Here is a 25,243-nt window from a genome sequence, read left to right as displayed (position 1 = left end):
CGACTTTTATAATCTGTTAATAATTTCGACCGGTCGGCTTGGAAGTATATTACAATATTGTATAAAACGGTGATTTCTACTGCTACTTTTTGACAGTTTAAAACTTAAGACGGGACTGAAAGGGTCGGGTGTAGCGTTTTAACGAGAGTTTCGCCAAATGTAATTATTTGTTAGCAGCGCCTAAAATAAGACGTACATAAAGTGAAAGGGTGGAGTGAAGTATTATTTTTATCGGCGCGCATTATTCAGCGGCTCTCCAACCCTCCTTAGAATTTAAACTTTGATAACTTTAAAATTAATTATTCAAAACTGGTTACGAACCGGACAAAGTTTTCGGCAAATTATTCTCAATTTACAAAATTACTCAAATATATACGGTACCGTTTCAAAAGTGTATTGGCCCTCTGGAAAACACTGAAGCAAGGTAAATACTTGGTAATTTTTATAATAGTGTAAACTAACACAAATAAAAAATGATTTAAAAAAAAAAGAAAAGTTCAGCGGTAGCCAGTATGTAACATTACCTTATTATAGTATTTTTGGTTGAACGGTAACACGGTCAAATAGGTCACGCTATTTTAGTACCGTGGTTAATTTACTGCATGCGACCAAATCATATGGCTCTTTTTCCCGCTTCTTTCACCGGGGCGAATATCGACGAGTCACTCCGATAAAAAAAAAATGTATATGTTAATAATATTATTCCTTTTTATTTTTATTTTGAGATATTATCTAAATAATACATTTTTAAACTATGGAACCTTCGACGTCAGGTATGTAATATTTTATTAGCCATTTTTCGATGATTTATATTTTATTTATATAAAAAGATAGATTCTGTAAACATTTAAACATTTTTAGTTATGTTTCTAAGTACATCGTGTGCCGAATATTTTTTTTTATTATCATGCATGAGTTACAAGAGCGCAAAAAAACTTTACATATTTTACTACTTTCTGCTACTTTGTTAAGTATGTCCACATTTTGTCCAAATTTGCATAATAGAATCGTGATTAAGGTTTTTTTTGCCAGACCCTCTCCCAAAAAAGTCAATCCATCAAAGTAGTGATATCTAGATTGTGGCCCAGTCTGTCTAATGGCTCACTCTGAAACTAAAGAAAGAGCAGACTTGGCCACAATGTAATATAGATATCGCTACTTTTATAGACTGACTTTGTTGTTCTGGAACTTGGCACCTATTTCACGGTTAGGTTTTTGTCGAGGTTTAAATGTCACCGTCTTCTTAAATATTTTATTATTTTTTCCAATTTTTTATTATACTATTGTTAGGATGTGTTGTTTTTTTTAATGTAATTTTGCAAATCGGCACGTGTGTTTCAAACGAGATACTGAGTCTCGGAGTAAACAAAAATGTAGAAATATGATTTTTATTTAAGTATTGTTTTCCTAATTCTTCCCTAGGTATTAACTCGAAACTAGCAATTTTTTTTCTTTAGAAAAAACACTTGTGCGATTTGATGTGCGTTGCAACTTCCACTGTTTACATAAATAAAAACATGGTAATCGTTTAGCGTATTAAATAATTGTACAGAATCAAAAGACTGTAAAATATAATTAGATCCCATATTGAGCATACATTATATGAATGCGCACCTAATGTCGACAAATATGAAGACTTCAGAATTTCATAACACACCTGACTTGAAGTGAAGATTTTCTAAAATCATGAACAAACGACATCCGTGAAGCATTTTTGGTTTTTTATCATACAATATCATAATTTAAGGTCAATGTATTTTTTTCATTTAAGATTACAGAATATACGAGTAGTGTCGGGTGATTTTGAGGAATCTCTTGTAGCAAACAGTAGCAACCAATTTAGAAACTGAGATAGAATATATTTTGGTTTTATCGTTTATAAAACACAAGTGTTAGTTATGCATATAACCTTTATCTATACCAAAAAAGAAACAGATGTATAAAATATATATTTTTTTTCTATGAGCAAACAAAAAAAAAATATTAAAAAAGGTTATTTTAAAGACAAATTTTACAAACACCTATACATTTTTAACCGTTGCTTGAACATATTAAAAGTATTATATGGTCATTTATATAAACTAAAAGTATATATATATATATATATATATCAATAAATATATAATATACCTACATATTAAATTTCATCAGGTTTTTTTTTCCAGTTCAACTAAATGTTTATATGAGTCAGATTCCTTGAGACGGAATAATGAGTTCATTACTTCAATTTTACCTGTAATACACGGGATATACTTGGTAAATGTATCAGCGACTAACAAAACGTCTAGGCCCCAAAGTTGTTCTATTTGAATGATGTCATATTGTTGTACGATTGTATTTATCATCTCTTCGTCGCCGTAATCCTCGTCCGCCAACGGGCTAGACATTGTAGCAAAGTCGCTGTTGCCTGATGTCATTTCTTCTAGTGAACCAATTACACCGTTAACGCATGCCTCAAACTGGGAGCCTGTTCGATAATACCAAAAATAAGACGTATTGAACATTATTTTTACATTGTTCAAATGGGCATCGTTTGGCTGACCAACACAAGAAGCGAACTCTGTCAGAAACTTAGTAACCTGTTTATAGTATTTTCCAAAAAAAACATTCAATAAAAAAAAATCCTCAAACGTTTTACGGAATGCCGACAACTTTTTCAGGTAGTTCAGGATTACTATGACGAATCTCAAAGCCAACGCCTTAAGAGTGGTCATGAATTCTTTTTGTAAAGTTATGAATAAATCGATATAGTCGTGTAGTGGCACGTTAACGTTGTTAGTGTCCTCGTCAAGATCACTAAAGTAACCCACTATACGATTGTTGGCGACATGAACACCAAAAGTATTTAATAGTTCATCCATGGTTTCTTTATTTTTCATTGGATGATAATAACGCAAATTGTGTACTAGCTTAAAGTGTTCCACTATTAGAAATGCATACAAGTTTCTTCTTCGCTGACGTAAGAATCTTTCCTTGTTGTACGCTAGTGTCAATGGACTGTCATTCGTCCGACCATCAGCTATAACTTCTTTGATCTTGTCCACGTACTTCGTTTCTTGGGTTTGGCCGGTTTCTTGATTGTACACCTTACATTCGTAAGACTCGGTGAAGTCCTCGAGAATATGTTTCACTCTGGCGCGATCAGCCAAGATCATCTTATTAATGTCTCTTAGAGTTTCGTTTGCGCGTGAATTGATGGTAATATTATTATGTGTTCTCAAATCGAGAAAATAATAAATCCACATGACCTCCAAAAGACTAAATTTTCGTTTGGCGAATGCGTAGTGAATTATGTATAACGCTTCTTCCTTGAACGTTATGTTGTTCACCTCTTCGGGTGTAAGACGGTTTACCTTTCTCGGTAAGTAGTTATCGAATAAATGTACATGCACCAGTGCACTAAACACAAAACTACATTCCAACTCTTTTTTCAACGAAGAAAAATACTGTCTTAGGATCGCGAAATCCATCGACATAAATTCGTCTCTGGAAAAATCACGTCTTGCGATATAACCTCGGTCGCTTATGATCTTCTGCTTATCAGTAGCGTCTTTGGCATAACCCCTCTTAATAAACTGCAACCTTTCGGCTCTACGAACGGTGCCACTCAGACAAGCCATTGTCACAATAACAAGAGAAATCTTGAGAATCGTCATTATATTGAATATCGGTAATTGCCTACTGCTACATGACTCTTGCCCCGTCGATTATGTTCACTCTAAAGTTTTTATCTGTAAAAAATGTAAATCCAACGCCAGATATTGTTTTTTTGCAGCCTGTATAGCTAAAAACACCTGGGTTTAAGTTAAAGAAACATCTTTCAAGTTGTAAAAATAAATTTATATTTGTCTCGTTTTTGGTACAGTACTTTACATACAACGCGCTAGACTTTACTATGCGGTGCCTCTCGACGTTGGTGTTTTTTAATGTTTATCTAAAAAACATATACGCAGCTTGAAAACGTTAAGTAGATTTATTTTTATGTATAGCGCAGACCGACTTTAAAAATATATTTTTTTTAAACAAATCTGACTCATAACAAAGATAAAATAGTAAAATTTAATCTCGTTGTACTTTTTTTCAACATAACATAAACAAGATGTATAAATTACTAAAAACATTAAATAAAAATTAAATATTTTAAAATCTTCCATTGTTTTACAACTTAGTCGAATAGCGCAAGTTAGCAATTGTTTTAAAAATACCGTAGTAATTTTTGCTAAAGCAGTTTTTGTTTTTAACCGATTTTTCAACCGTCAAATTTTATTTGCTTTCTCTTTGTGAAAAACGATCGGATAAAGTAGACCTTTGTATAAAACATTCATTAGGCATGTCTCAATGCAGTTATGTAAACATTTAACTTTAGGTATAATCAATCTTAAAGGTTTTATAAACATATAAGATATATCAGTGGCGTATTTAGGAATTTGTTTAGGGGGAAGGATAAAATAAATAATATTCTACAGACTTGTGGGGGCTTTTTCCCCCACACCCTCCAAGCAACTAAACAACATAATAACAATATTTCATTTTTAAAATCCAACAAACTTATGACTCCTAATAAATTATAGCTAATAAATAATTTATAATGTATTATTCCTAGAATAATAGGAAAACTATGTTTAAATGCCACTACTGTCTACTATAATAGTATTAATAGCATTTAAACATAATTATCTTATATTCTGTCATAATCATAACACAAAATCCAGTTTTTTATTTTTTTGGAGACATAGTTCATCGCTAACCTCATCTGGCAAAATTTTTATTGACCGGTGACATGTCAATAAAGCCAACCCACGTTGTTCGTTCTAATAATAAAAGAATAAACTATTAAATAATTACCAATTTATAATTATACTCCAATAATAAATAGAAAAAAAATATTTACTTCTGTCAAACTGTTCTTAAGAAAGGACTTAATCCTCTTTAAACTAGAAATAAGGAATAAAGATTAAAACTAGAATTTTACCAAATGTATTTAATTTACCAATTAAAGTGGTAGATTGTATTTTCAGCAGAAAAAATAATTCTAAGAGAAATACAAAATACACATTGGGTAATTGTAATCGGATAGTCGCGTATGCGGCTAATGATTAGTAGGAAAAGCCGGCCTATATGCGATACCCATTAAGAATATTTAAAAACAGATATACTTTAAAGTAATTTTATATTGAGAAATACGGAAAACAACTACAAAATGGCCAACGGGGGGGATATATCCCCACACCCCCTCCATAAATACGCCACTGATATAAATATATATGCTCGAAGGTAATAATAAATCAATGGTTGACAAAATTCTCGTTCGGATATGAAATTTAAAAATTTTTCAACACAGATATTTTAACAATTTTTTTTATTAACTGCCGTTTTGAATATTTATAAACCCAAATATATTAAATTTTACTATTAAAATAACGTGTCAAAATTACATAGATACGATGATTTTAATGTGTACCGTGTCTGTAATTTAAATGACTATATGCGTGCGTACTATAACTTAGACATTTGCTGTTACACACAAATGTAATATATTGCAACGACTCGATAGGAAAATGCGTGTTCTAAACGTTTTAAGACAAAAGCAAAATTAGAAAAGCCAGTACAGTGAGAACAAGTGCACAGGTCTATAAGAATTATTACAAGTTGAAAAAAAATGTAAATTTATCAGGTTTTGATCGCTTTCAAAAATCAAGGTGTATCATTTTTTGTGTACACAAATGCCTCACAGTCTATAACGTTTTAAAATGAAACTACTTCGGTTAAAATTATTAGGAAAAAAAACTGCCGTACTAATATATAATAAATGAACACGTATACCATGTAAATATTAAAAATAATTGCTATATACTTCTAAACAGTGGCTTTTATTAGCACTATGTCAACATTTACAAATATCATAATAATTTCGAACTAATTCACCTTTTTTATGAGTACAGCGCCAAAATGTTTATTTATGTATTTTTCAAAAAATATTATTAATTAATATTAATTGAACAAAAAAAAAAAATGTATGTATACAATTTTACAAAACAAAATATTTAATTAAAAATATCATATTAATAATTAATGTGAATAATGGTATATTGTATGTAGCCAGAATGAATAATTATAATATATATTAGAATACATCTTATAGTCCATTGGATGAACAAAATACCGTTTAAGAAAACATTTTGAAATTGTAGTATGCTTAGGAATGATAAGAAATGAACATAACTATATTTCTTATGTTAAAGAATGGTGAAATTAATTATATTAAGATAGTCTAGAACGGTAAGAGACTAGAATACGGATACACACCTATAAATTCAAAAGCACATTATAATCGAACGGCACGAAAAGTTTAAATTCATTTAAATAGTCTTCGAAATCGTTGATGATTTTTATAATCATATCGTTGGTAGACTGCTGGTTTTCGTCAACGTTGAAACTGAGCAGTTCGATTTCATTTGTGCTGGCACCGTTTAAATCGTTTAGCATCCCGTTGGCCTTTGTCCGCACTCTTGCTAAAATGTCATTTATGTGATCGACGTCACTCATATTTCCAAACATGATTTCTGATGAAATAACCACAAGAAAATCTTTGTACGCCACAAAACTCAATGCTTCAAGGATAACTTTAGTAATGCGATCTTTGATGTGTGTTAGCGCCTGTTCATCGAACATGAATAATTGTTGTTCATAGACATAGAGTACAACAGCAAGGTAACAGTAAATTGTGGCATCGACAATTTTGACCAACAAGAGTTGGTGGTCCAGGCGTCCGTGTGGTTCATATATCCAAGTGCGATTTTCCAAAAATTCTTCGGTAATAACCACCTCGAACTCAAATCGTTGTTTCGTCTCGGTCCAATCGACATGGACTTCTTTAATTTCTTTGAACAATAATTGATTGTTGTGCCAAAATGGTTTGAGATATAAAAATTCTATCGTGGCCAAAACACGGCCATTGAAAATATTTTTATTCCCTTCGGAAAAATATAAATGGTTGCACATATTTTCGTATGTATTCTTATTTTTAGAAATGTAATCAGATTCCGTCGCAGTCGATGGAAGGTATTTTTTGGCCACACAATTTGAAAGTGTTCGGTTTTTTTTATTTTGAAGTCTTAGACCAAGAAGCCTGACAAAATGTCGACAAAATCATACTATTATAACGACTTACCGGTATCGTTGAAACCCTTATTAACATATTAATTATATGAGCAAAACCGTAATGGCTACTAGTAAACCATGGTAAAGCTATATTAGATATTTCTGTTAACAAATTGCTGGTATTAAATTTATTAAATGGTGATACTTTTTGTTTTACTCCTCGACCTTTCGAATAATTAAAAAAAAATTCTGAATCAGAATAAAATATTAAATTTTCACCTATTATAGCTACAGAGATGCTTAAAGTTGAATCTTAATTATGATAACAATTGCCTCGTTATTGTGTTGTATTTGAAAAAGGAACTGACAATTATAGAGCTATAATTATATATGAGGCGCTCAGAAGCCAAACTGGCTAACTCCATAAAATGAAATTTTTCAGGACAGGCAGTTAAAGTTATTTGAAACAATGTATGTAAGTACAATTGCCAATTTTCTTAGCGCACTCTAGTGGCGCAAAATTCAACTATAGAGTTATTTATCTTGGCCACTGAAAGTTATACACTTTTAATCCAACCATGCTGTTATTCGCAAATTGAAAACAAGTAGAGTTAACCGGTTTGGCCTCTGAGTACCTCATATATAAATTATATATATAATTACATATACGTACAATAAATTATATTTATATTATATTATTATTGATGCCGCCATAAGCTGCCTGCTACACGAACAATGGATATCTGCTGCCACCACCACTTCGCGTGCTGTAATTTGCGTATTCAGCTGAGCTGTATTCAGCGTCAATTAAGATGTATTATTATTATTATTTTTCATTTTGGCTACATAGAAAACGACATTATTAATATGATATTTCAAAGCCAAAATTTTGAAAATAAGGTTTTAAAATGATAGACACAATAATACATAATAAAACTTTTTTATAAAACAACAAATATAAAACTGTATAAATTGATTATGAAGTAGTGGAAAGATTAGTTAAATAATTATATTATACTAACCGAATATAAATTAAGCAAAAATAGGCTAAAGAACGCTGAAATTTATAATATTTTAAATTATAATAGATTCTATTATCAAATTGTAAAATAATCTTGGTAAAATTAATGAGTTAATTCTGTTGTTAAGCTCATCATGTTTACTATACATTTGGATGAAAGACACTCGATTTATCCAAAACAATAACGTTAAACCATAGTAAAAAGTGTATAACAGAACATTTTTAGAATATATAAATATTATAGTAAAAAAATATGGTCGCACAGCTCTAAAAAATACGCTGCATTATACTCTGCTGTTTCAATTTTAAATTTTAAACACAGTTTTCATACTTCCAGTTACTGTTTAATAAAATAAAAAGAAAATATCGGAAAAGTTTTTGTATGAATAAGACGTGTTGTCGAATGAAATGGAAAAATAAAATTATTTACTTATGCCTTTTTACAATAATTTAACGCAAAAACAACTTTAGCTACCGTATAACGTCTTGCTAGTATAATAGTTGAGTATTAGTTACACCATATCATATGAAAGACTTGGGTTCTATTATAGGTTGATTAAAAATATTATAATAAAAAAATAACAATGATTGCCAACATTTGTGCATTTTTTTTGTGTTGTTTTACTATAACGTCGAACATTAAATCAATCGAGTCAGCAGGTAACAGCAAGGTAAGCATTTAATTTTTAACTGTAATTTTCACTGAAATAATTTCAATCACATAATTTGGGGAAGATAACAGCTGTACAATATAAAAATTATTACTTGCGTAAATAAACAATACAAATAAAAGAGCAGTATTGCTCATGAAAGTAGAAGTTAAGTGTGGTTATGGACTAAAAAAATAGCTGACTTGGCCACAATGCAGATATCACTACTTTGATAGGCTGACATTTTTGGGAAGGCGTCTGGAACTTGGCCTTCTTTCACTGTTAGGTTTTTGTTGGGGATATATATATATATATATACATACTTATATATAAATATACTGTTATTTAGTTAAAAAACAAATAAAAATATATATATTTGTTTGTACAAACGAGATGATACTATTAATTTGTAGCCCTAATATTGCATTGCACACAATACAATCAAAATTTAGTATATTTAAAAGCTGCATCATACTGAAATTAAGTTTTATTTTGGAGCAAAATATATAATTGCTTCAGTATGCAGGTCAAGTTACTTTTTTGTTGGGTAATTTTTATTATTACATTTTGTAACAGATTTTATTTTTTTAGGTTACTCCTATACTATATTTTTATCCGCTATATACTCAATTGTATGTACATACCATAAACCATTTAAAAACGTTCAAAGAAGTTCCAATTATTTTTCTAACTAAAGAAAAGGATATTTTGTCACAACGTTGTAATAGTGATGAAGATATAGAATTAAAAATCAAATCTTTGGGTAAATTTGGGAAAAAAATTCAAGACGTACAATGTAGTTTTAGTGTTTTTGCAAAATATAACATATTAACTATGAAAAAATTAGTTGATGAGCTTCAAAGCAGAGAATATATATTCTTTCATAACCCGAGTACTGTAGTACTACTCGAAAATAAAGCCAATACTATACTAGAAATTTTGATAAGGTCAAATTTAGAGTGTGGAAAATGGCCTTGGATTTTTTTTTTGAAAATCGTCGCCATTAGTCAATATAATGTCAATAAACCTTTTATCCGAGAAAACCCATTCGAAGACGACCAACTGCAAATCAGTATTTCAAATGTCATCGCAAATTGTGTGGACGAACAATACCTTCCTCCGACTGCGACGGAATCTGATTTCACTTCAAAAAATATGAGTGGATACGATGTTATGTTCCACTATATACGTTATTCCAAAGTGAATAATGATATTTTCAAAGGCCGTGTTTTGGCCATGGTAGAATTTTTATACCTTAAACCATTTTTAGACCACAATCAATTACTGTTCACAGAAATTGAAGAAGTCAGTATCGATTGGAGCCAAGTGAAACAACGATTTGAGTTCGAGGGGGTTATTACCGAAGAATTTTTGGAAAATCGCACTTGGATATACGAACCACACGGACGCCTGGACCACCAACTCTTGTTGGTCAAAATTGTCGATGCCAGAATTTATTGTTATCTTGCTGTTGTACTGCATGTCTATGAACAACAATTATTCACGTTCGACGAACAGGCGCTTACACGCATCCAAGATCGTATTAATAAAGTTATCCTTGTAGCATTGAATTTAGTGGCGTACAAAGATTTTCTTATGCTTATTTCATCAGAACTTATGTTTGGAAATATGAGTGACGTCGATCATACAAATGACATTTTAGCAAAAGTCCGGACAAAGGCCAACGGAACGCTAAACGAACTAAATGGTGCCAGCACAAATGAAATCGATCGGCTCAGTTTTAACTTTGACGAAAACCAACTATCAACCAACGATATGATTATGAAAATCATCAAAGATTTCGAAGACTATTTAAAAGAATTAAAACGTTTCTTGCCGTTTGATTATAATGTGCTTTTGAATTTTATAGGCATGTCTCCGTATTCTAGTCTTTTTATCCGTTCTAGACTATCTTAATTCAATTAATTTCACTATTCTTTTACATTAGATAAATAGTTATATTCATTCCTTATTTTTACTAAGCATACTAAAAATTCTACAAAAATTTCAATGCACTATAATATTTATTGTAAGATATATTATTATTTTTTTTTTTTTATTATAATTATTATTTTTCATTCTGGCTGCCTACATAAAAACTAAATCATATTTTGTTTTGTAAAATGTTCATACATTAATATTATTTGTTTGTTTAATAAATACTCATTCCAAGAATATTATTTTGTAAAATACGTGTTTTATGACAATCATTAGAAAAATAAGATTTAAAAAAAAAAATTGTACTTATACATTTAATGGCATATAAAATAAAGACTTTGAAAATCATGTTATAAAAATTATACACACATAATATAAAAAACCTATTTAAAAGAATGACATTTATAAAATGGATTGATCCTAAAATTGATTATTTTAGGATAAATATCAGTATCATCTGTTATTACATATAAAAAAACAATATTATGAAATAATGAAAATTTGTAAATTAATGATTTTAGAACACTTACTGTATGATTGAGAAATAATGTTTATATTAGAAAAAACGCCAACAAGAAACGCTGAAATTTATAATATTATGAATTATAATAGATTCTATTATCAGATTGTAAAATAATCCTTGTAAACTCATGCATTAGGAATTTGTCCGAAGTCGGTATTTTGGTATTTTTATTATTTATTTTTTACTAAACGTAATCGAATATAATAATTTTATGTATACAACATTTGTTTGTATGTTCAATAAATACTTATTTCAAGAATAAAGTTTGTTTTATAACAATCAATTATTTAAAAAAAAAAAAAAATTAACAGTAAATATAAAACAACATTTTTTAAATGATGTTATGGAAATGGTGGACACATAATATAAAAAACTAATTAAAAACTAACAAATTAACAAGTATAAAAATTGAATACAAGTGTAATACGTATATTGTACATTTATATACATGTAAAATCTGGATCAAACACACCGAAGCCAAAATCGAATTTGTAATGCCTTAAGTAAGTTTTTTTTAATTAGTCGTTTAAATTCTTACAAAATATTTAAAACTTCGTGTGATTTTGCATTTTCAGCTTAAACAGTTTTTTTTTCTTTTATCCAAACCAAATACTAAGTATTTTTCTAGAGCGTTACTGTGTGCTAAATTCTAAATTTGTAAAATTGTTTTCGCGCTTGTGTGTTGATTTAGAGAACTGTTTTTGTATGGGCTAATACTCATATTTTGTTATTCATTTGGATACGAAACCGAGAAAAATAAAACGCTAAAAACAATGAGGAATAGTTGTGTTTATTTTACACACAGTACTTCAAGGTATTTTATATACAAACCCATTTCATAGTATGGAAAATCTGGGTACATAGACCGTATTGTTAAGTATTTTTATTCTTCAAAATTTTATTTCACATCGATACGAATTTTACGTGTAAATAGAACGCAATAAAATATATTACCAACGGAAATTCAATGTATAAAATCAAAAACAGAAAAAAATTGAGCAAGTTACATATAATAAAGAAATTATTCTTTATTATATAAAATAAAACCTAACGGCTAACACATCATCGTTTTAACATTTTTTTCAATATTTATTAGGTATATAATGAATATCCAGTAAAAAAAAAGACTGGTCGATATAAAGTTTAGAACAAATATTTATGGATGATTTGAGAAATAGGCTGAATGACAACTTTAAAAGCTATTGTTAATTTTAGACACTCAAAATAATAATAACAAAAAGGGCCAGTACAGTGGGGTCGGGGCATAATTGGGACGGAGCATGATGAGGTCAGGGCATAGTGATCACGTTTTATAAAAACATTTTAAAAAAAAATCAATTATTACACAGTGAGATGTTGAGAAGTGTCCTACTATGCCGTACATACATATAATAAATGAATGCGTATACACTAATGACAAGTATTAAAAAAAAATTGCTATGCTCCTTAAATTAAAACCGAATATCTTACGAAAAATATTTAACAGTTTTAAAATGTTCAATTTCACCAAATAGTAGTTCTACTGCATTATAAAAAGCTCTTATTATGTTGGATTATCAACGAGCCACAATATTAGGTACCTATTTATACAAACGTCTGCCATATGCTAGATTATATAAAACTACTTTAGGTAAATTATTCTGGACTTCTAGTTAAGGGATATTACATTGAGATTTAAAAATTGATTTGATCCAACTTTGCTATACTGTATTGGGTTCGGACTGTTATTGGTTTAAACTGTACCGGTTTATACTGTGCTAAATTCTTACCAAATACAGATTGGCATCATCTAACATTATTTTTATAACGAAAAAACCCAAAAAATAACTAAAACACTATAAATATTGATTTTGAAACCTATTTAGGGTTTAATAACTTGAAATTCAGTAAATGACCTGCTATAATGTAATCACAAAACAAATAAACCAAAAAAACAAAAAATTGTAAATTTTTCCCCTATCCTCGACCTCAACCCTTGAGTGAGGAAATAGTAAAAGTGCAGCACAGTACAAACCGGCACCGTCTAAAACAAGCACAGTTCAACCCAGCACAGTAAGAAATGACCAAAGCGGGGTCCGATATCCACAGATTCGCATTGAAACATTTTCTTGAATGTGATTTTACTATTTATCTAAATAACAGGTCTAAAATATCCGAATAATATACCTCAACAAGTTCTACATAATTTAGCATATTACAGAAGTTTCTATAAATATGTACCAGTCTTTAGTCTTGAAGCTCGTATACAAACTAACATAACAATAGGCTAGTAAAATAAAGTGTTCTGAACATTATTAGAAACAATCGGACTAGTCGTTACCTACCATAAAAATAGATTCTTTTACAACTCTGTAGGTTGTAAGACAATTGTCTAGTATAATATAAGTATATATTATTAAAAGTGACACAGAGCCAGTCGACAAAAAAAAATTATTTTACAATCATCATCATATAATATAAATTGATTCCAAACCCATTCGTTGATTTATGTCGTTTAAGTATGATATGGTCTGGATCTTCCTCTTGATCGTTTTCCCATAATCTTCCCCTCCAAGATGTTTGACACAAAAGTGTTGTGTCTTATCAGATGTCCGATGAGTTTCACTTCCCTCTTCATAATAGTAGAAATGATGTTTCTTTCTTCGCCTATTTTCTGTAAAAATCACGATACGAAATTTGTTCAGATAGTAAGTATCAAATTTGTTTTTAACCATTTTACTGATTATTTTTAAATAAAAGCTAAACTGGTTCTTGAATTGTTGGCAGTAATTTTGGCCAATGTAGGTTTCTTGTAGAAATACAGGAAAACAACTCAAAACTAAAGTAAACTTTAAATAAATACCCTTGTAACAACAATTTGCAATAGTATCATGCATGTATGGATAAAATAAATCAACTAATAATTATATAAAAACTTTCTTTTTTTTTTTGTAAAAAGGAATGTAAAAAAAAAGTTTTAAATAACTTAAATTTGTTCAATCGCTTCGTACCCACTAAGCCCCCCTTCCCTCAGCCGGTCCACCCGCTGTTAACCAACATTTAATTTTTTATAATAGTTTTTCATAATTTACATACCTAAAACATTTTTTTTAAATGTTTAATAAGAATATTTTGTATTAAAAAATATTTTTAAAAAACGGTTCGTTTAATTGGACTTTGATATTTCTTAAAAAAAACTATTTTTATATAAACAATTAACAACAATTTAAAAATCTGCCCCTTTTTTTAGGAGTTAGAAAAAGTGTTTTATTTATTTTCGAACAATTTTAGTATAAAAGTTAAACACAATTAGATCAATATATGTAATAATTTTCGCTGACGTTTATTATAAAACCAAATTACACGAATGAAATGTTGTGCCGGTGTAGCACTCGCGTATGGTGGACAATCGCCACCATATATATTCATATAAACTGCTAATACGTAACACATACATCATTTTATATGTTTTTGAGGTCCTGCGTTCAAATGTTAAGTATAGCTGTTGTTTACTGTACTGACTTAATCTTTGCTTGATTTGGACTCCATTGTCTTTTTTTTTGGTGGTTTTTTTCCTTAATAAAAAGTAAATGGCTAAAAACGAATAATAGAGAAATTTGTGTATTGTGTTATAGTCCCACCCTAGCTAGATCTACCATTGGTTTAATTTTCAGACTTAAAACATTAAAATTCATAGTTAAAAAAAAAAATGAATTAAATGAAAAAGTGTAGTACATCAAATTATATACCTGTGTACTTATATTTTATATACTAGTGCGTACTTTTCTTTTTAATTAATATTATGATTCAACGATAATTTTTTTTTATGTTACGTTTAGCATGATCAATTGAGATCATAGAAAATATTATTACTATTGAGAGAGAGCCTGTCGACACAAAAAAAAAAAGCCGTTGTTAACAATGTGTATTTTTGTACGATTATCATAATCCAGCAGAGTGACGGCTGAACAGAATAATTGATCATATGAGATATCAGTAGATTGAGAAAGTTGTATAAAAGGAAGCCGTGAAATAATATAGGAACTAAGTAAATACCATAATGTATCACGTTATATTACAATAGCAATTGTTATTAATATTCACAGGGCATACGTGTTCATTTATTATATGTTCGTACGCAAATATATTTTCTTAATAATTTTTAGCAAAGTCGTTTCAGTTTAAAACGTTATAGATTGTGAGTCACTCGTGTACACAAAAAATGATATACGTTGATTTTTGAAAGCGAAAAAAACGTTTTGGACGATCCTATCGAGCGGTTACAATAAATCATTACATTTGAACTACCGTATAACGTCTTACCAGTATAATAATTTAGTATTAGTCGCACCATATCATATGAAAGACTTGGGTTCTATAATAGTGTAATTAAAAATATAAAAAATAACAATGGTTGCCATCATTCGTGCATTTATTTTTTGTTGTTTTGCTATAACGTCAAGTATAAAAACAGTCGAGTCAGCAGATAACAGCAAGGTAAGCATGTATTTTAAACTTTAATTTTTCTCTGAAATAATTTCGATCTCATAATTTGCGGTTGATAGCAGCTGTACAATATGAAAATTTTAATTTGCGTTAACATTTTTTATAAAAATAAAAAAGCTACAATATACATATATATGCGATTCCGCGCCGCCGAGACTACAGTTCTCCCACCGTCACCAATATAATATAAATCACAGCCATAGTAAAATAGTAAAATATGTCACTGATCCGCCGGCCGTACAGATAAATATTAGATTTTTCTATAACGAATAATCGATAATATAATAATAAAATGACATTTTTGGGAAGGGGTCTGGAACTTGGCCTTCTTTCACTGTTAGGTTTTTGTTGGGGATATACATATACATGTATATTTATATATAAATATACTGTTATTTTGTAAAATACAAATAAAACTATAAATATTTGTTTGTACAAATAGGATGATACTATTAATTTGTAGCCATAATGTTGAATTGCAGACCATATATCAAAATTAAATATATTTAACAGCTGCTTCTAACTGAAATTATATTTACTTTAAAAACAAAATATTCAATTGTTTCAAAATGCTAGTCAAATTACTTTTATTGTAATCTTTTTTATTGGATAAGTTTTGGCAAAATTGTACCTTCCTGTTGTACTCTATGTCTATGAAGAACAATTATTCATGCTCGACGTAAAGGTGCTTACACGCATCAAAGGCCGTATTAATAACGTCGTCCTCGAAGCATTGAAATTAACGGTGTACAAAGATGATTTTCTTCTGGTTATTTCATCAGAAGTCATGTTTGGAAATATGAGTGACGTCGATCACGTAAATGGAATTTTAGCAAGAGTGCGGACAAAGGCCAACGGGATGCTAAACGATTTAAACGGTGCCAGTTCAAATGAAATCGACCGGCTCAAATTCATTTTTGACGAAACCCAAGTGTTAACCGACGATATGATTATAAAAATCACTAAAGATTTTGAAGACTATTTAAGAGAATTAAAACGTTTCTTGTCCTTCGATTATAATGTGCTTTTGAATTTTATAGGTGTATATCCGTATTCTAGTCTTCTTAGCCGTTCCAGACTATCTTAATTTAATTCATTTTACCATTCTTCTACATTAAAAATATAATTATGTTCATTCCTTATCATTACTAAGTATAATAAAATTTTTAAATGTTTTCATAAACCGTATTTTATTCATCCAATGCACTAAAGACGTATTTGTAAGGTATATTATTATTATTATTTTTAATTTTCATTTTGGCTACATAGAAAACAACATTATTGAAATGATGTTTTAAAGAAAATCATATTTTGTTTTGTAAAATTTGTATACATTAATATTATTTCTTGTTTAATAAATACTTATTTCAATTTATAACAAACAATCATTAGAGAAATACTTATTTAAAAAAAATTAATAAGTTTAATTAAAACTATTTATATTGATTATAATAAAATGGTATAAAAAATAATATTTATGAAATTAGATGTAATTAAGGTTTATTGACCAACTTCAGTCCTAAAGATATCCTGAAGGGAAATATAAGTAAAGCAAAAATTGGCTACAGAACGCTGTAATTTATAATACCTATTATAAATTATAATAGAACCTATTATCAGATTATTAAAAACAATGTTGGTAAACTCATGCATTAAGAATTTTTCTGAAGCCGTCCGTATTTTGGGACCATTATCATTAATTTTTTGCAAAACGTAATCAAGTTAAATAATTTTTTAGTTTTTCTTGTAAAGCAAATACATAGATAGTGATAGTAAGATATACTTATGGTATAGCACACTATTTATTTTACTATTATTCATTATTAATCAGATATTAATATAGAGAAAAAATTAAATACGCAATAAAAGTCCTAGTGTTGCCACAGAGCGAGTACTAGTTGGATTCACTAAACTGAACTTTTAATTTTTAAGTAAAAAAATAACGATTCGAAATGTTTTCAGACGGCAAGTATCAAATTTTTCTTAAACCATTTAACTGATTGTTTTTAAATAAAATCAAAAAAAGCAATGTAAAAAATAAGTTTTAAATAATTTAAATTTATCCAATCCACTAAGCCACCCCCCCCCCTGTTTACATAAATAATTTTTTTTTAACAATATTTTTTTAAAAAAGTTTTTTTAATTAAGTTTTGATATTTCATAAAAAAATTTTTTTATAATAACATTCACAACAATTTTGAAAACTGCCCCTTTTTTTAAGAGTAAAAAGTAGGCCTTTTTTGATTTTCGAATAGATTTCATTACATACGTCAAGGTACATGTTTTTGAGGTCCTGCGTTCAAATATTATACATAGTAAGTTGTATACTGTACTGGCTACAATTTGTGCTTGGTTTGGGCTAAACTTTTTTTTTGGGCGGGGGTTTCAATGGGGTCTGTGAATATTTAACTACAATGTCTTTACATAATAATAAGACATGTATTTTTACACACAAACTACTTTTATAAAACTTATAATTTTATATATAATATTATTCTAGCTTGCAAAGACAATTGGTTTCAGTTACAGATTTTTTCTAAATATGTTTAGTCTTAAATAAGAAAACAGCTCATTTGTATGACTTAATTATTTTGTTAAGCTTGACATGGTTCAAAATTGATTATATTCTAAATTAATTATTATACGTCATTTAGTATCAGGCATCGACACTGTTAAAAACATTTTTATATAAATAATATATAGCATTTAAAAAAGAAGTACAATTATTTTGTTTGGCTGGAAATTAATTTGTAAACAATAGGGCACCGAGTAGATAGGAATGAAAGACAGTCGATTTGTCCAAAACAAAAACATTAAACCATAGTAAAAAATGTATAACGGAAAAGGTTTAGAACACAAAAATTGTAAGAAAAAAATATGGTCGCAGAGCACTAAAAAATACGCTATATTATACTCTGCTGTTTCAATTTTAAATGTTAAACACAATTTTCATATTTTAAGTCATGGTGTGCGGTGAATAATAAATAAATATAATGGACTGTATAGGGGGGGGGGGGCTTAAACGACAAATAACACAGAACCAAATTATTATAACAAAACTACTATTCAGAAAACAACTATATACAATAATATCTTACATACTGGCCAGCTGGCTAAAGTTTTACAGCTAGTAAGTTTATTACTTAACAACTAACATAATATAATACGAGAATGCAAAACAAATAGGTATATTTACAGCGGTACAAGTCCAGGTGCGGCAGGCTGGTCGGTCGACAGGTATCGAAGATTGTCCGTACAATCCGAAACGGTCGAATAAGCGAATTCAAAGGCAAAAACGGTCCAGTTCACGAGAAAACAAAAAAAAGAACAACAAACGGTGAAGTATCAGCAAAAATGCGGTACGGTAGACGGTAGTGCAGTGACAGTAGCAGTAATAGTAGAGGTGATACGGTACGGTCGGTGTTAATGGGCAATACGGGCGGTGTGGAGTGGCGGCTGCCGAGATAACGCCCGAACACATGGTGTAAGAAAATACAACGAAAATGCAGTACAACAATTCGTTTTGTATGAATAAGTGTTGTCGAATGAAGTCGAAAAATACAATTGTTTACTTATGCCTTTTTGCGATAATTCAACGCAAAAACAACTTCAGCTACCGTACAACGTATTGCCAGTAAAATAGTTTAGTTTTAGTTACACCATAGCATATGAAAGATTTGGGTGCTCCTATAGTTCAGTTAAAAATATAAAATAACAATGATTGCAAACATTTGTGCATTTTTTTTGTATTGTTTTGCTATAACGTCGAATATAAAACCAATCGAGTCAGCAGGTAACCGCAAGGTAAGAATGTATTGTTTTAACTGTAATTTTTCACTGAAATAATGTCAATCACATCATTTGGGGTAGATAACAGCTGTACAATATAAAAATTATCACTTGCGTTAACTTTTTTATAATAGTTAAAAAAGCTACAATATATAAATAAATATTATATACTATGTTGTTTTGTTAAAATACAATTACTTTGTAGTCATAATATTGACTTGCATACAATAGAATCAAATTTTAATATATTTAACAGCTGCTTCATACTAAAATTATATTATATTTTGAAATAAAAAAAAAATTACTTCAATATACTAGTCAAGTTTCCTTTTTTTGTAAAATTTATTATTTGGTTGATTTTTATAGTTCTTTTTGTAACATATTATCTTTTTTAGGTCTCTCCTATATTATATTTTCCGCTATATAATGAGTTGTATGTACATACCATAAATCACTTAAAAACCTTCAAAGAAGTTCCAATTATTTTTCAAACTAAAGAAAAGGATATTCTGTTTAAATCTTGTGCCAATGATGAAGATATACAATTTAAAATCGAATCTCTGGTTAAATTTGAGAACAAAATTCAAGATGTCCAATGTAGTTTTTGGGTTATTACACAATTTAACATATTAACTATGAAAAAAATAGTTGATGAGGTTAAAAGAGGAGAATATATATTCTTTCATAACCCGAATACTGTAAAACGTCTCCAAATGGAAGCCAACACTATGCTACAAGTTTTAATAAGGTCAAATTTTGAAAGTGAAAAATGGCCATGGACAATTTTTTTGAAAACCTTTGCTTTCAGTCAATACGGTGACAATAAACCTTTTATCGGAGAAAACCCATTCGAAGACGACCAACTGCTCACCGGTGTTTCAGATGTCATCGAAAATTGTGTGGCTGATAAAAACCTTCCTCCGACTGTGTCTGAATCCGATTTCATTTCGAAAAATATGAGAACATACAATTCTATTTTCCACCATCTACAATATTTTGTAATGAATGAAGATGTTTTCAAAGGCCGTGTTTTGGAAATGATTGAATTTGTATACCTCAAACCGTTTTGGAACGACAATCAATTACTGTTCAAAGAAATTGAAGAAGTCAAAGTCGATTGGAGCGCAGTTAAACAACAATTTGAGCTCGAGATGGCAATTACTAAAGAGTTTTTGGATAATCGCACTTGGATATACCAACCACACGGACGCCTCGATCATCAAGACATGTTGGTCAAAATTGTCGATGCCAGAATTTATTGTTATCTTGCGGTTGTGTTGCATGTCTATGAACAACAGTTATTCATGCTCGACGTAGAGGTGCTTACACGCATCAAAGACCGTATTAATAACGTTGTCCTCGAAGCATTGAAATTAACGGCGTACAAAGATGATTTTCTTGGGGTTATTTCGTCAGAACTCGAGTCTGGAGAAACAAGTGGCGTCGATCACATAAGTGACATTTCAGCAAGAGTGCGGACAAAGGCCAACGGGACGTTAAATGATTTAAACGGTGCCAGTTCAAATGAAATCGATCTGCTCAGTTTCAACGTTGACGAAGACCAACTGTTACCGGCGATATGATAATAAAAATCATCAATGATTTCCAAGACTATTTAATCGAATTTACACGTTTCTTGCCGTTCGATTATAAAGTGTTTTTGAATTTTGTAGGTGTATATCCGTGTTCTCGCCTTCTTAGCCGTTCTACACTATTTTAGTTTAATTTATTTCAACATACTTTTGGATTAGAAATATAGTTATGTTCATTCCTTATTTTTACTAAGCATAGTAAAATTTCAAAACATTTTCCTAAACGGTATTTTGTTCATTCAATGCACTATAGGACGTATTGTAAGATATATTATTATTATTATTATTATTATTCATTCTGGCTACATAAAAAACAACATTATTGATGTTTTAAAGCAAATCATATTTTATTTTGTAAAACTATACTTAATTATTATTTTTTGTTCAATAAATACTCATTCCGAAAATATTATTTTGTAAAATACGATGGTTTTATGACAAATGATCATTAAAGAATACGATTTTTAAACCTAACCTAACAACAATAATAATTATAAAACTGTATAAATTGATTATAAAATGGTGGAATTAAAAAAATTAAAAATTTTTATGAAACTAAATACAATTTAAGCTTATGGATTATTTTATACAAAATATCAATAGCATCCGTTATTACAAATAAAAAAACAATATTATGAAATAATGAAATATTTTTTATTAATGATTTTAGAACACTTACTGTTTGATTGTTTCTATTAGAATAAACACCAACAAGAAAGTTTAGTTAAAAAAATATATATTAATCGAATATAAATAAAGCAAAATTTGGCTACAAAACATTGTAATTTATAATACCTATTATTAATTATAATAGATTCTAATATCAGATTATGAAACAATCTTGGTAAACTAGCCAAGCTTTAGGAATTTTTCTGAAGTCGGTATTTTTATCATTTATTTTTTGCAAAACGTAATGAAATTTAATAATTTTACAGTTTTTCTTGTAAAACAAATACATAGCTAGTAAGATATATTTATGGTATAACACACTATTTATTATATTATTATTCATTAATATTCAGATATTAATATAGAGAGAAAAAATTAAGTACACATTAAAAGTTCTAGGTCCGCCACAGAGCGAGTACTAGTTAGACAGACGGTAAGTATTACATTTTTCTTAAATCATTGAACTGATTGTTTTTAAATAAAAGCAAAAAAGGGTTCTTGAATTCTTGGAAGTATTTTTGGGTAATGTTGTGGTTCTTATAGAAATACGAGAAAACTCAAAACTAAAATAAACTTTAAAATAATACTCTAGTAATAACAATTTGCAATGGTATCATGAAGGCCTAGATAAACTAAATTAACTAATATTTATATAAAAATGTCTTTCTATTGAAAAAACAAATTTCAAAAATAAGTTTTTAATAATTTAATCTTATTCAATCGCTTCGTATCCACTAAGCGCCTCCCCTTAGCCGGCCCACCCGCTGTCAACTGGTATTTAATTTTGATCATTATTTTTCGCTATTTACATACATAAATCAATTTGTTTTATGTTTAATACGAATATTTTGTTTTAACAATGATTTAGAATATATAAATTATACTAAAAAATATGGTCGCAGAGCTCTAAAAAATAAGCTATATTATAATATTCTGCTGTTACAATTTTAAATTTAAAACAAAATTTCCATATTTACATGTTATGGCATACTAAAAGGAAAAAAACGTATATATAAAAAAAAAATCGCTCAAAATGTGTTTTGTATGAACAAGTGTTGTCGAATAGAGTCCAAAAATACAATTATTTACTAATGTATTTTTACAATAATTTAACGCAAAAACATATTTAGCTACCGTTTAACGTCTTGCCAGTATAATAGTTTAGTATTAGTCACACCATACCATATGAAAGACTTGGATACCATAATAGTTTAATTAAATATATTAAAAACAACAATGATTGCCAACATTTGTGCATTTATTTTGTGTTGTTTTGCTATAACATCAAATATAAAAACAATCGAGTCAGCAGGCAATAGTAAGGTAATCATATATTTTTAATAATAATTTCTCTCTGAAATAATTTCAATCTCATAGTATGCGGTTGAAAGCAACTGTACAATATAAAAATTATTACTTACGTTAACATTTTTTATAAAAATTAAAAAAGCTACAATATATATAATATATTATATACTATGTTATTTTGTTAAATTACAAAAAATATTTAGTCATAATATTGCCTTGCATACAATAGAATCAAATTTTAATATATTTAACAGCTGCTTCATACTGAAATTATATTATATTTTGATATTTTGGTCAAGTTTCTTTTTTTTTGTAAACTTTATTGTTTGGTTGATTTTTATAGTTCTTTTTGTAACATATTATCTTTTTTAGGTCTCTCCTATATTATATTTTCCGCTATATAATGAGTTGTATGTACATACCATAAATCACTTAAAAACATTCAAAGAAGTTCCAATTATTTTTCAAACTAAAGAAAAGGATATTCTGTTTAAATCTTGTGCCAATGATGAAGATATACAATTTAAAATCGAATCTCTGGTTAAATTTGAGAACAAAATTCAAGATGTCCAATGTAGTTTTTGGGTTATTGCACAATTTAACATATTAACTATGAAAAAAATAGTTGGTAAGGTTAAAAGCGGAGAACGTTTCATTCATAATGACCGGAGAACTGTAAAACGTCTCGAAAAGGAAGCCAACACTATACTACAAATTTTAATAAGATCAAATTTCGAGAGTCGAAAATGGCCTTGGACAATTTTTTTTAAAACCTTTGCTTTTAGTCAATTCGCTGACAATATACCTTTTTTCGGAGAAAACCCATTCGAAGACGACCAACTGTTCACCGGTGTTTCAAATGTCATCGAAAATTGTGTGGCTGATAAATACCTTCCTCCGACTGTGACTGAATCTGATTTCATTTCGAAAAATATGAGAACATACGATGATATGTTCCACTATCTACATGATTTTGTATTAAATGAAGACGTTTTCAAAGGCCGTGTTTTGGAAATGATTGAATTTGTATACCTCAAACCGTTTTGGAACGACAATCAATTACTGTTCAAAGAAATTGAAGAAGTCAAAGTCGATTGGAGCGAAGTTAAACAACAATTTGAGCTCGAGATGGAAATTACTAAAGAGTTTTTGGATAATCGCGATTGGATATCCAACCATACGCACGCCTCGATCATCAAGACATGTTGGTCAAAATTGTCAATGCCAGAATTTATTGTTATCTTGCGCTTGTGTTGCATGTCTATGAACAACAATTATTCATGCTCGACGTAAAGGGGCTTACACGCATCAAAGACCGTATTAATAACGTCGTCCTCGAAGCATTGAAATTAACGGCGTACCAAGATGATTTTCTTGTAGTTATTTCATCAGAACTCAAGTCAGGAAAAACTAGTAACGTCGATCACATTAATGACATTTCAACAAGATTGCGGACAAAAGCCAACGGGATGTTAAATGATTTAAACGGTGCCAGTTCAAATGAAATCGATCTGCTCAGTTTCAACGTTGACGAAAACCAACTGTCTACCAACGATATGATTATAAAAATCATTAACGATTTCGAAGACTATTTAAACGAATTTACACGTTCTTTGCCGTTCGATTATAAAGTGTTTTTGAATTTTATAGGTGTATATCCGTATTCTCGCCTTCTAAGCCGTTCTAGACTGTATTAGTTTAATTGATTTCAACATTCTTTTGGATTAGAAACATAATTATGTTCATTCCTTGTTATTACTAAGCATACTAAAATTTTAAAATGTTTTTTTAAAGTATATTTTATTAGACGTACCTACTGTAAGACGTATTTAACGTATTTTACATAATGTTTTAAGATATATTTATCTATATATTTTTTTTTTATCATTTAAGCTGTTAAGAGTACGACATTATAGATATGATATTTTATAGAAAGTCATATTTTGTATTGTAAAATTTGTATACATTTATATTATTTTTTTGTTTAATAAATACTGATTCCAAGAATATTATTTTGTAAAATACGATTGCTTATACCGTATAAATACGGTTAAAAAAAAAATACTTAGACATTTAATAGCAAATATAAAATAAATAGTATGGAAATCATGTTATACAAATTATGGATACATAATATAAAAAACCTATTTAAAAAATTAAAGTTGTA

The 25,243-nt window shown here is 29.0% G+C and overlaps 3 protein-coding genes and 1 long non-coding RNA gene across 6 annotated transcripts; 3 read left to right on the top strand and 1 right to left on the bottom strand.

Moving 5' to 3' along the window:
• The first annotated feature begins 647 nt into the window (after positions 1-647).
• On the top strand, positions 648-10,691 carry LOC126839501 (uncharacterized). Its single transcript, XM_050574842.1, has 2 exons — positions 648-773; positions 10,067-10,691. Exons 1-2 carry the CDS (start codon positions 755-757, stop codon positions 10,687-10,689), a joined length of 642 nt encoding a protein of 213 aa, XP_050430799.1. The 5' UTR covers positions 648-754; the 3' UTR covers positions 10,690-10,691.
• Positions 10,692-11,169: 478 nt separating this feature from the next.
• On the bottom strand, positions 11,170-19,121 carry LOC126839502 (uncharacterized). The gene is made up of 3 exons (XR_007685900.1): positions 18,915-19,121; positions 13,707-13,886; positions 11,170-11,291 (listed from the first exon to the last, which is right to left on the bottom strand). It is a non-coding gene; the product is annotated as an uncharacterized LOC126839502 (long non-coding RNA).
• LOC126839500 (uncharacterized) lies at positions 15,425-21,372 on the top strand. Of its 3 annotated transcripts, none has more exons than XR_007685899.1 (2): positions 15,425-15,709; positions 16,378-16,919. XR_007685899.1 is itself a non-coding variant. In XM_050574841.1 (2 exons), the coding sequence occupies exons 1-2, from the start codon at positions 15,623-15,625 to the stop codon at positions 21,088-21,090; spliced, it is 1,275 nt and encodes a 424-aa protein (XP_050430798.1). In that variant the 5' UTR covers positions 15,425-15,622; the 3' UTR covers positions 21,091-21,372. The 3 variants fall into 3 exon arrangements, 2 of the variants coding, with proteins under 2 accessions (XP_050430798.1, XP_050430797.1); XM_050574841.1 differs by lacking the exon at positions 16,378-16,919 and adding an exon at positions 19,903-21,372; XM_050574840.1 differs by lacking the exons at positions 15,425-15,709; positions 16,378-16,919 and adding exons at positions 19,187-19,522; positions 19,903-21,372.
• Positions 21,373-22,910: 1,538 nt separating this feature from the next.
• On the top strand, positions 22,911-24,901 carry LOC126839509 (uncharacterized). The gene is made up of 2 exons (XM_050574847.1): positions 22,911-23,091; positions 23,449-24,901. Exons 1-2 carry the CDS (start codon positions 23,005-23,007, stop codon positions 24,367-24,369), a joined length of 1,008 nt encoding a protein of 335 aa, XP_050430804.1. The 5' UTR covers positions 22,911-23,004; the 3' UTR covers positions 24,370-24,901.
• The last annotated feature ends 342 nt before the right edge of the window (positions 24,902-25,243 follow it).

The sequence above is a fragment of the Adelges cooleyi genome, unplaced genomic scaffold (assembly GCF_023614345.1).
Source record: "Adelges cooleyi isolate 19-005CV unplaced genomic scaffold, UGA_ACOO_1.1 ACOO_flye_CR_arks_rails_tigmint_CR_PRNA_306, whole genome shotgun sequence".
Lineage (NCBI taxonomy): Eukaryota > Metazoa > Arthropoda > Insecta > Hemiptera > Adelgidae > Adelges > Adelges cooleyi.
This window is presented reverse-complemented; position numbering and strand designations above follow the sequence as displayed.

What these genes read in the sequence shown, in the direction of transcription:
- LOC126839500 (XM_050574841.1), top strand. Translation starts at nt 15,623, where the DNA reads ATGGTTGCCATCATTCGTGCATTTATTTTTTGTTGTTTTGCTATAACG. An exon ending in AGTCAGCAGATAACAGCAAG is followed by an intron (nt 15,710 to 19,902) that starts GTAAGCATGTAT and finishes TATCTTTTTTAG; the next exon opens with GTCTCTCCTATATTATATTT.
- LOC126839509 (XM_050574847.1), top strand. Translation starts at nt 23,005, where the DNA reads ATGATTGCCAACATTTGTGCATTTATTTTGTGTTGTTTTGCTATAACA. An exon ending in AGTCAGCAGGCAATAGTAAG is followed by an intron (nt 23,092 to 23,448) that starts GTAATCATATAT and finishes TATCTTTTTTAG; the next exon opens with GTCTCTCCTATATTATATTT.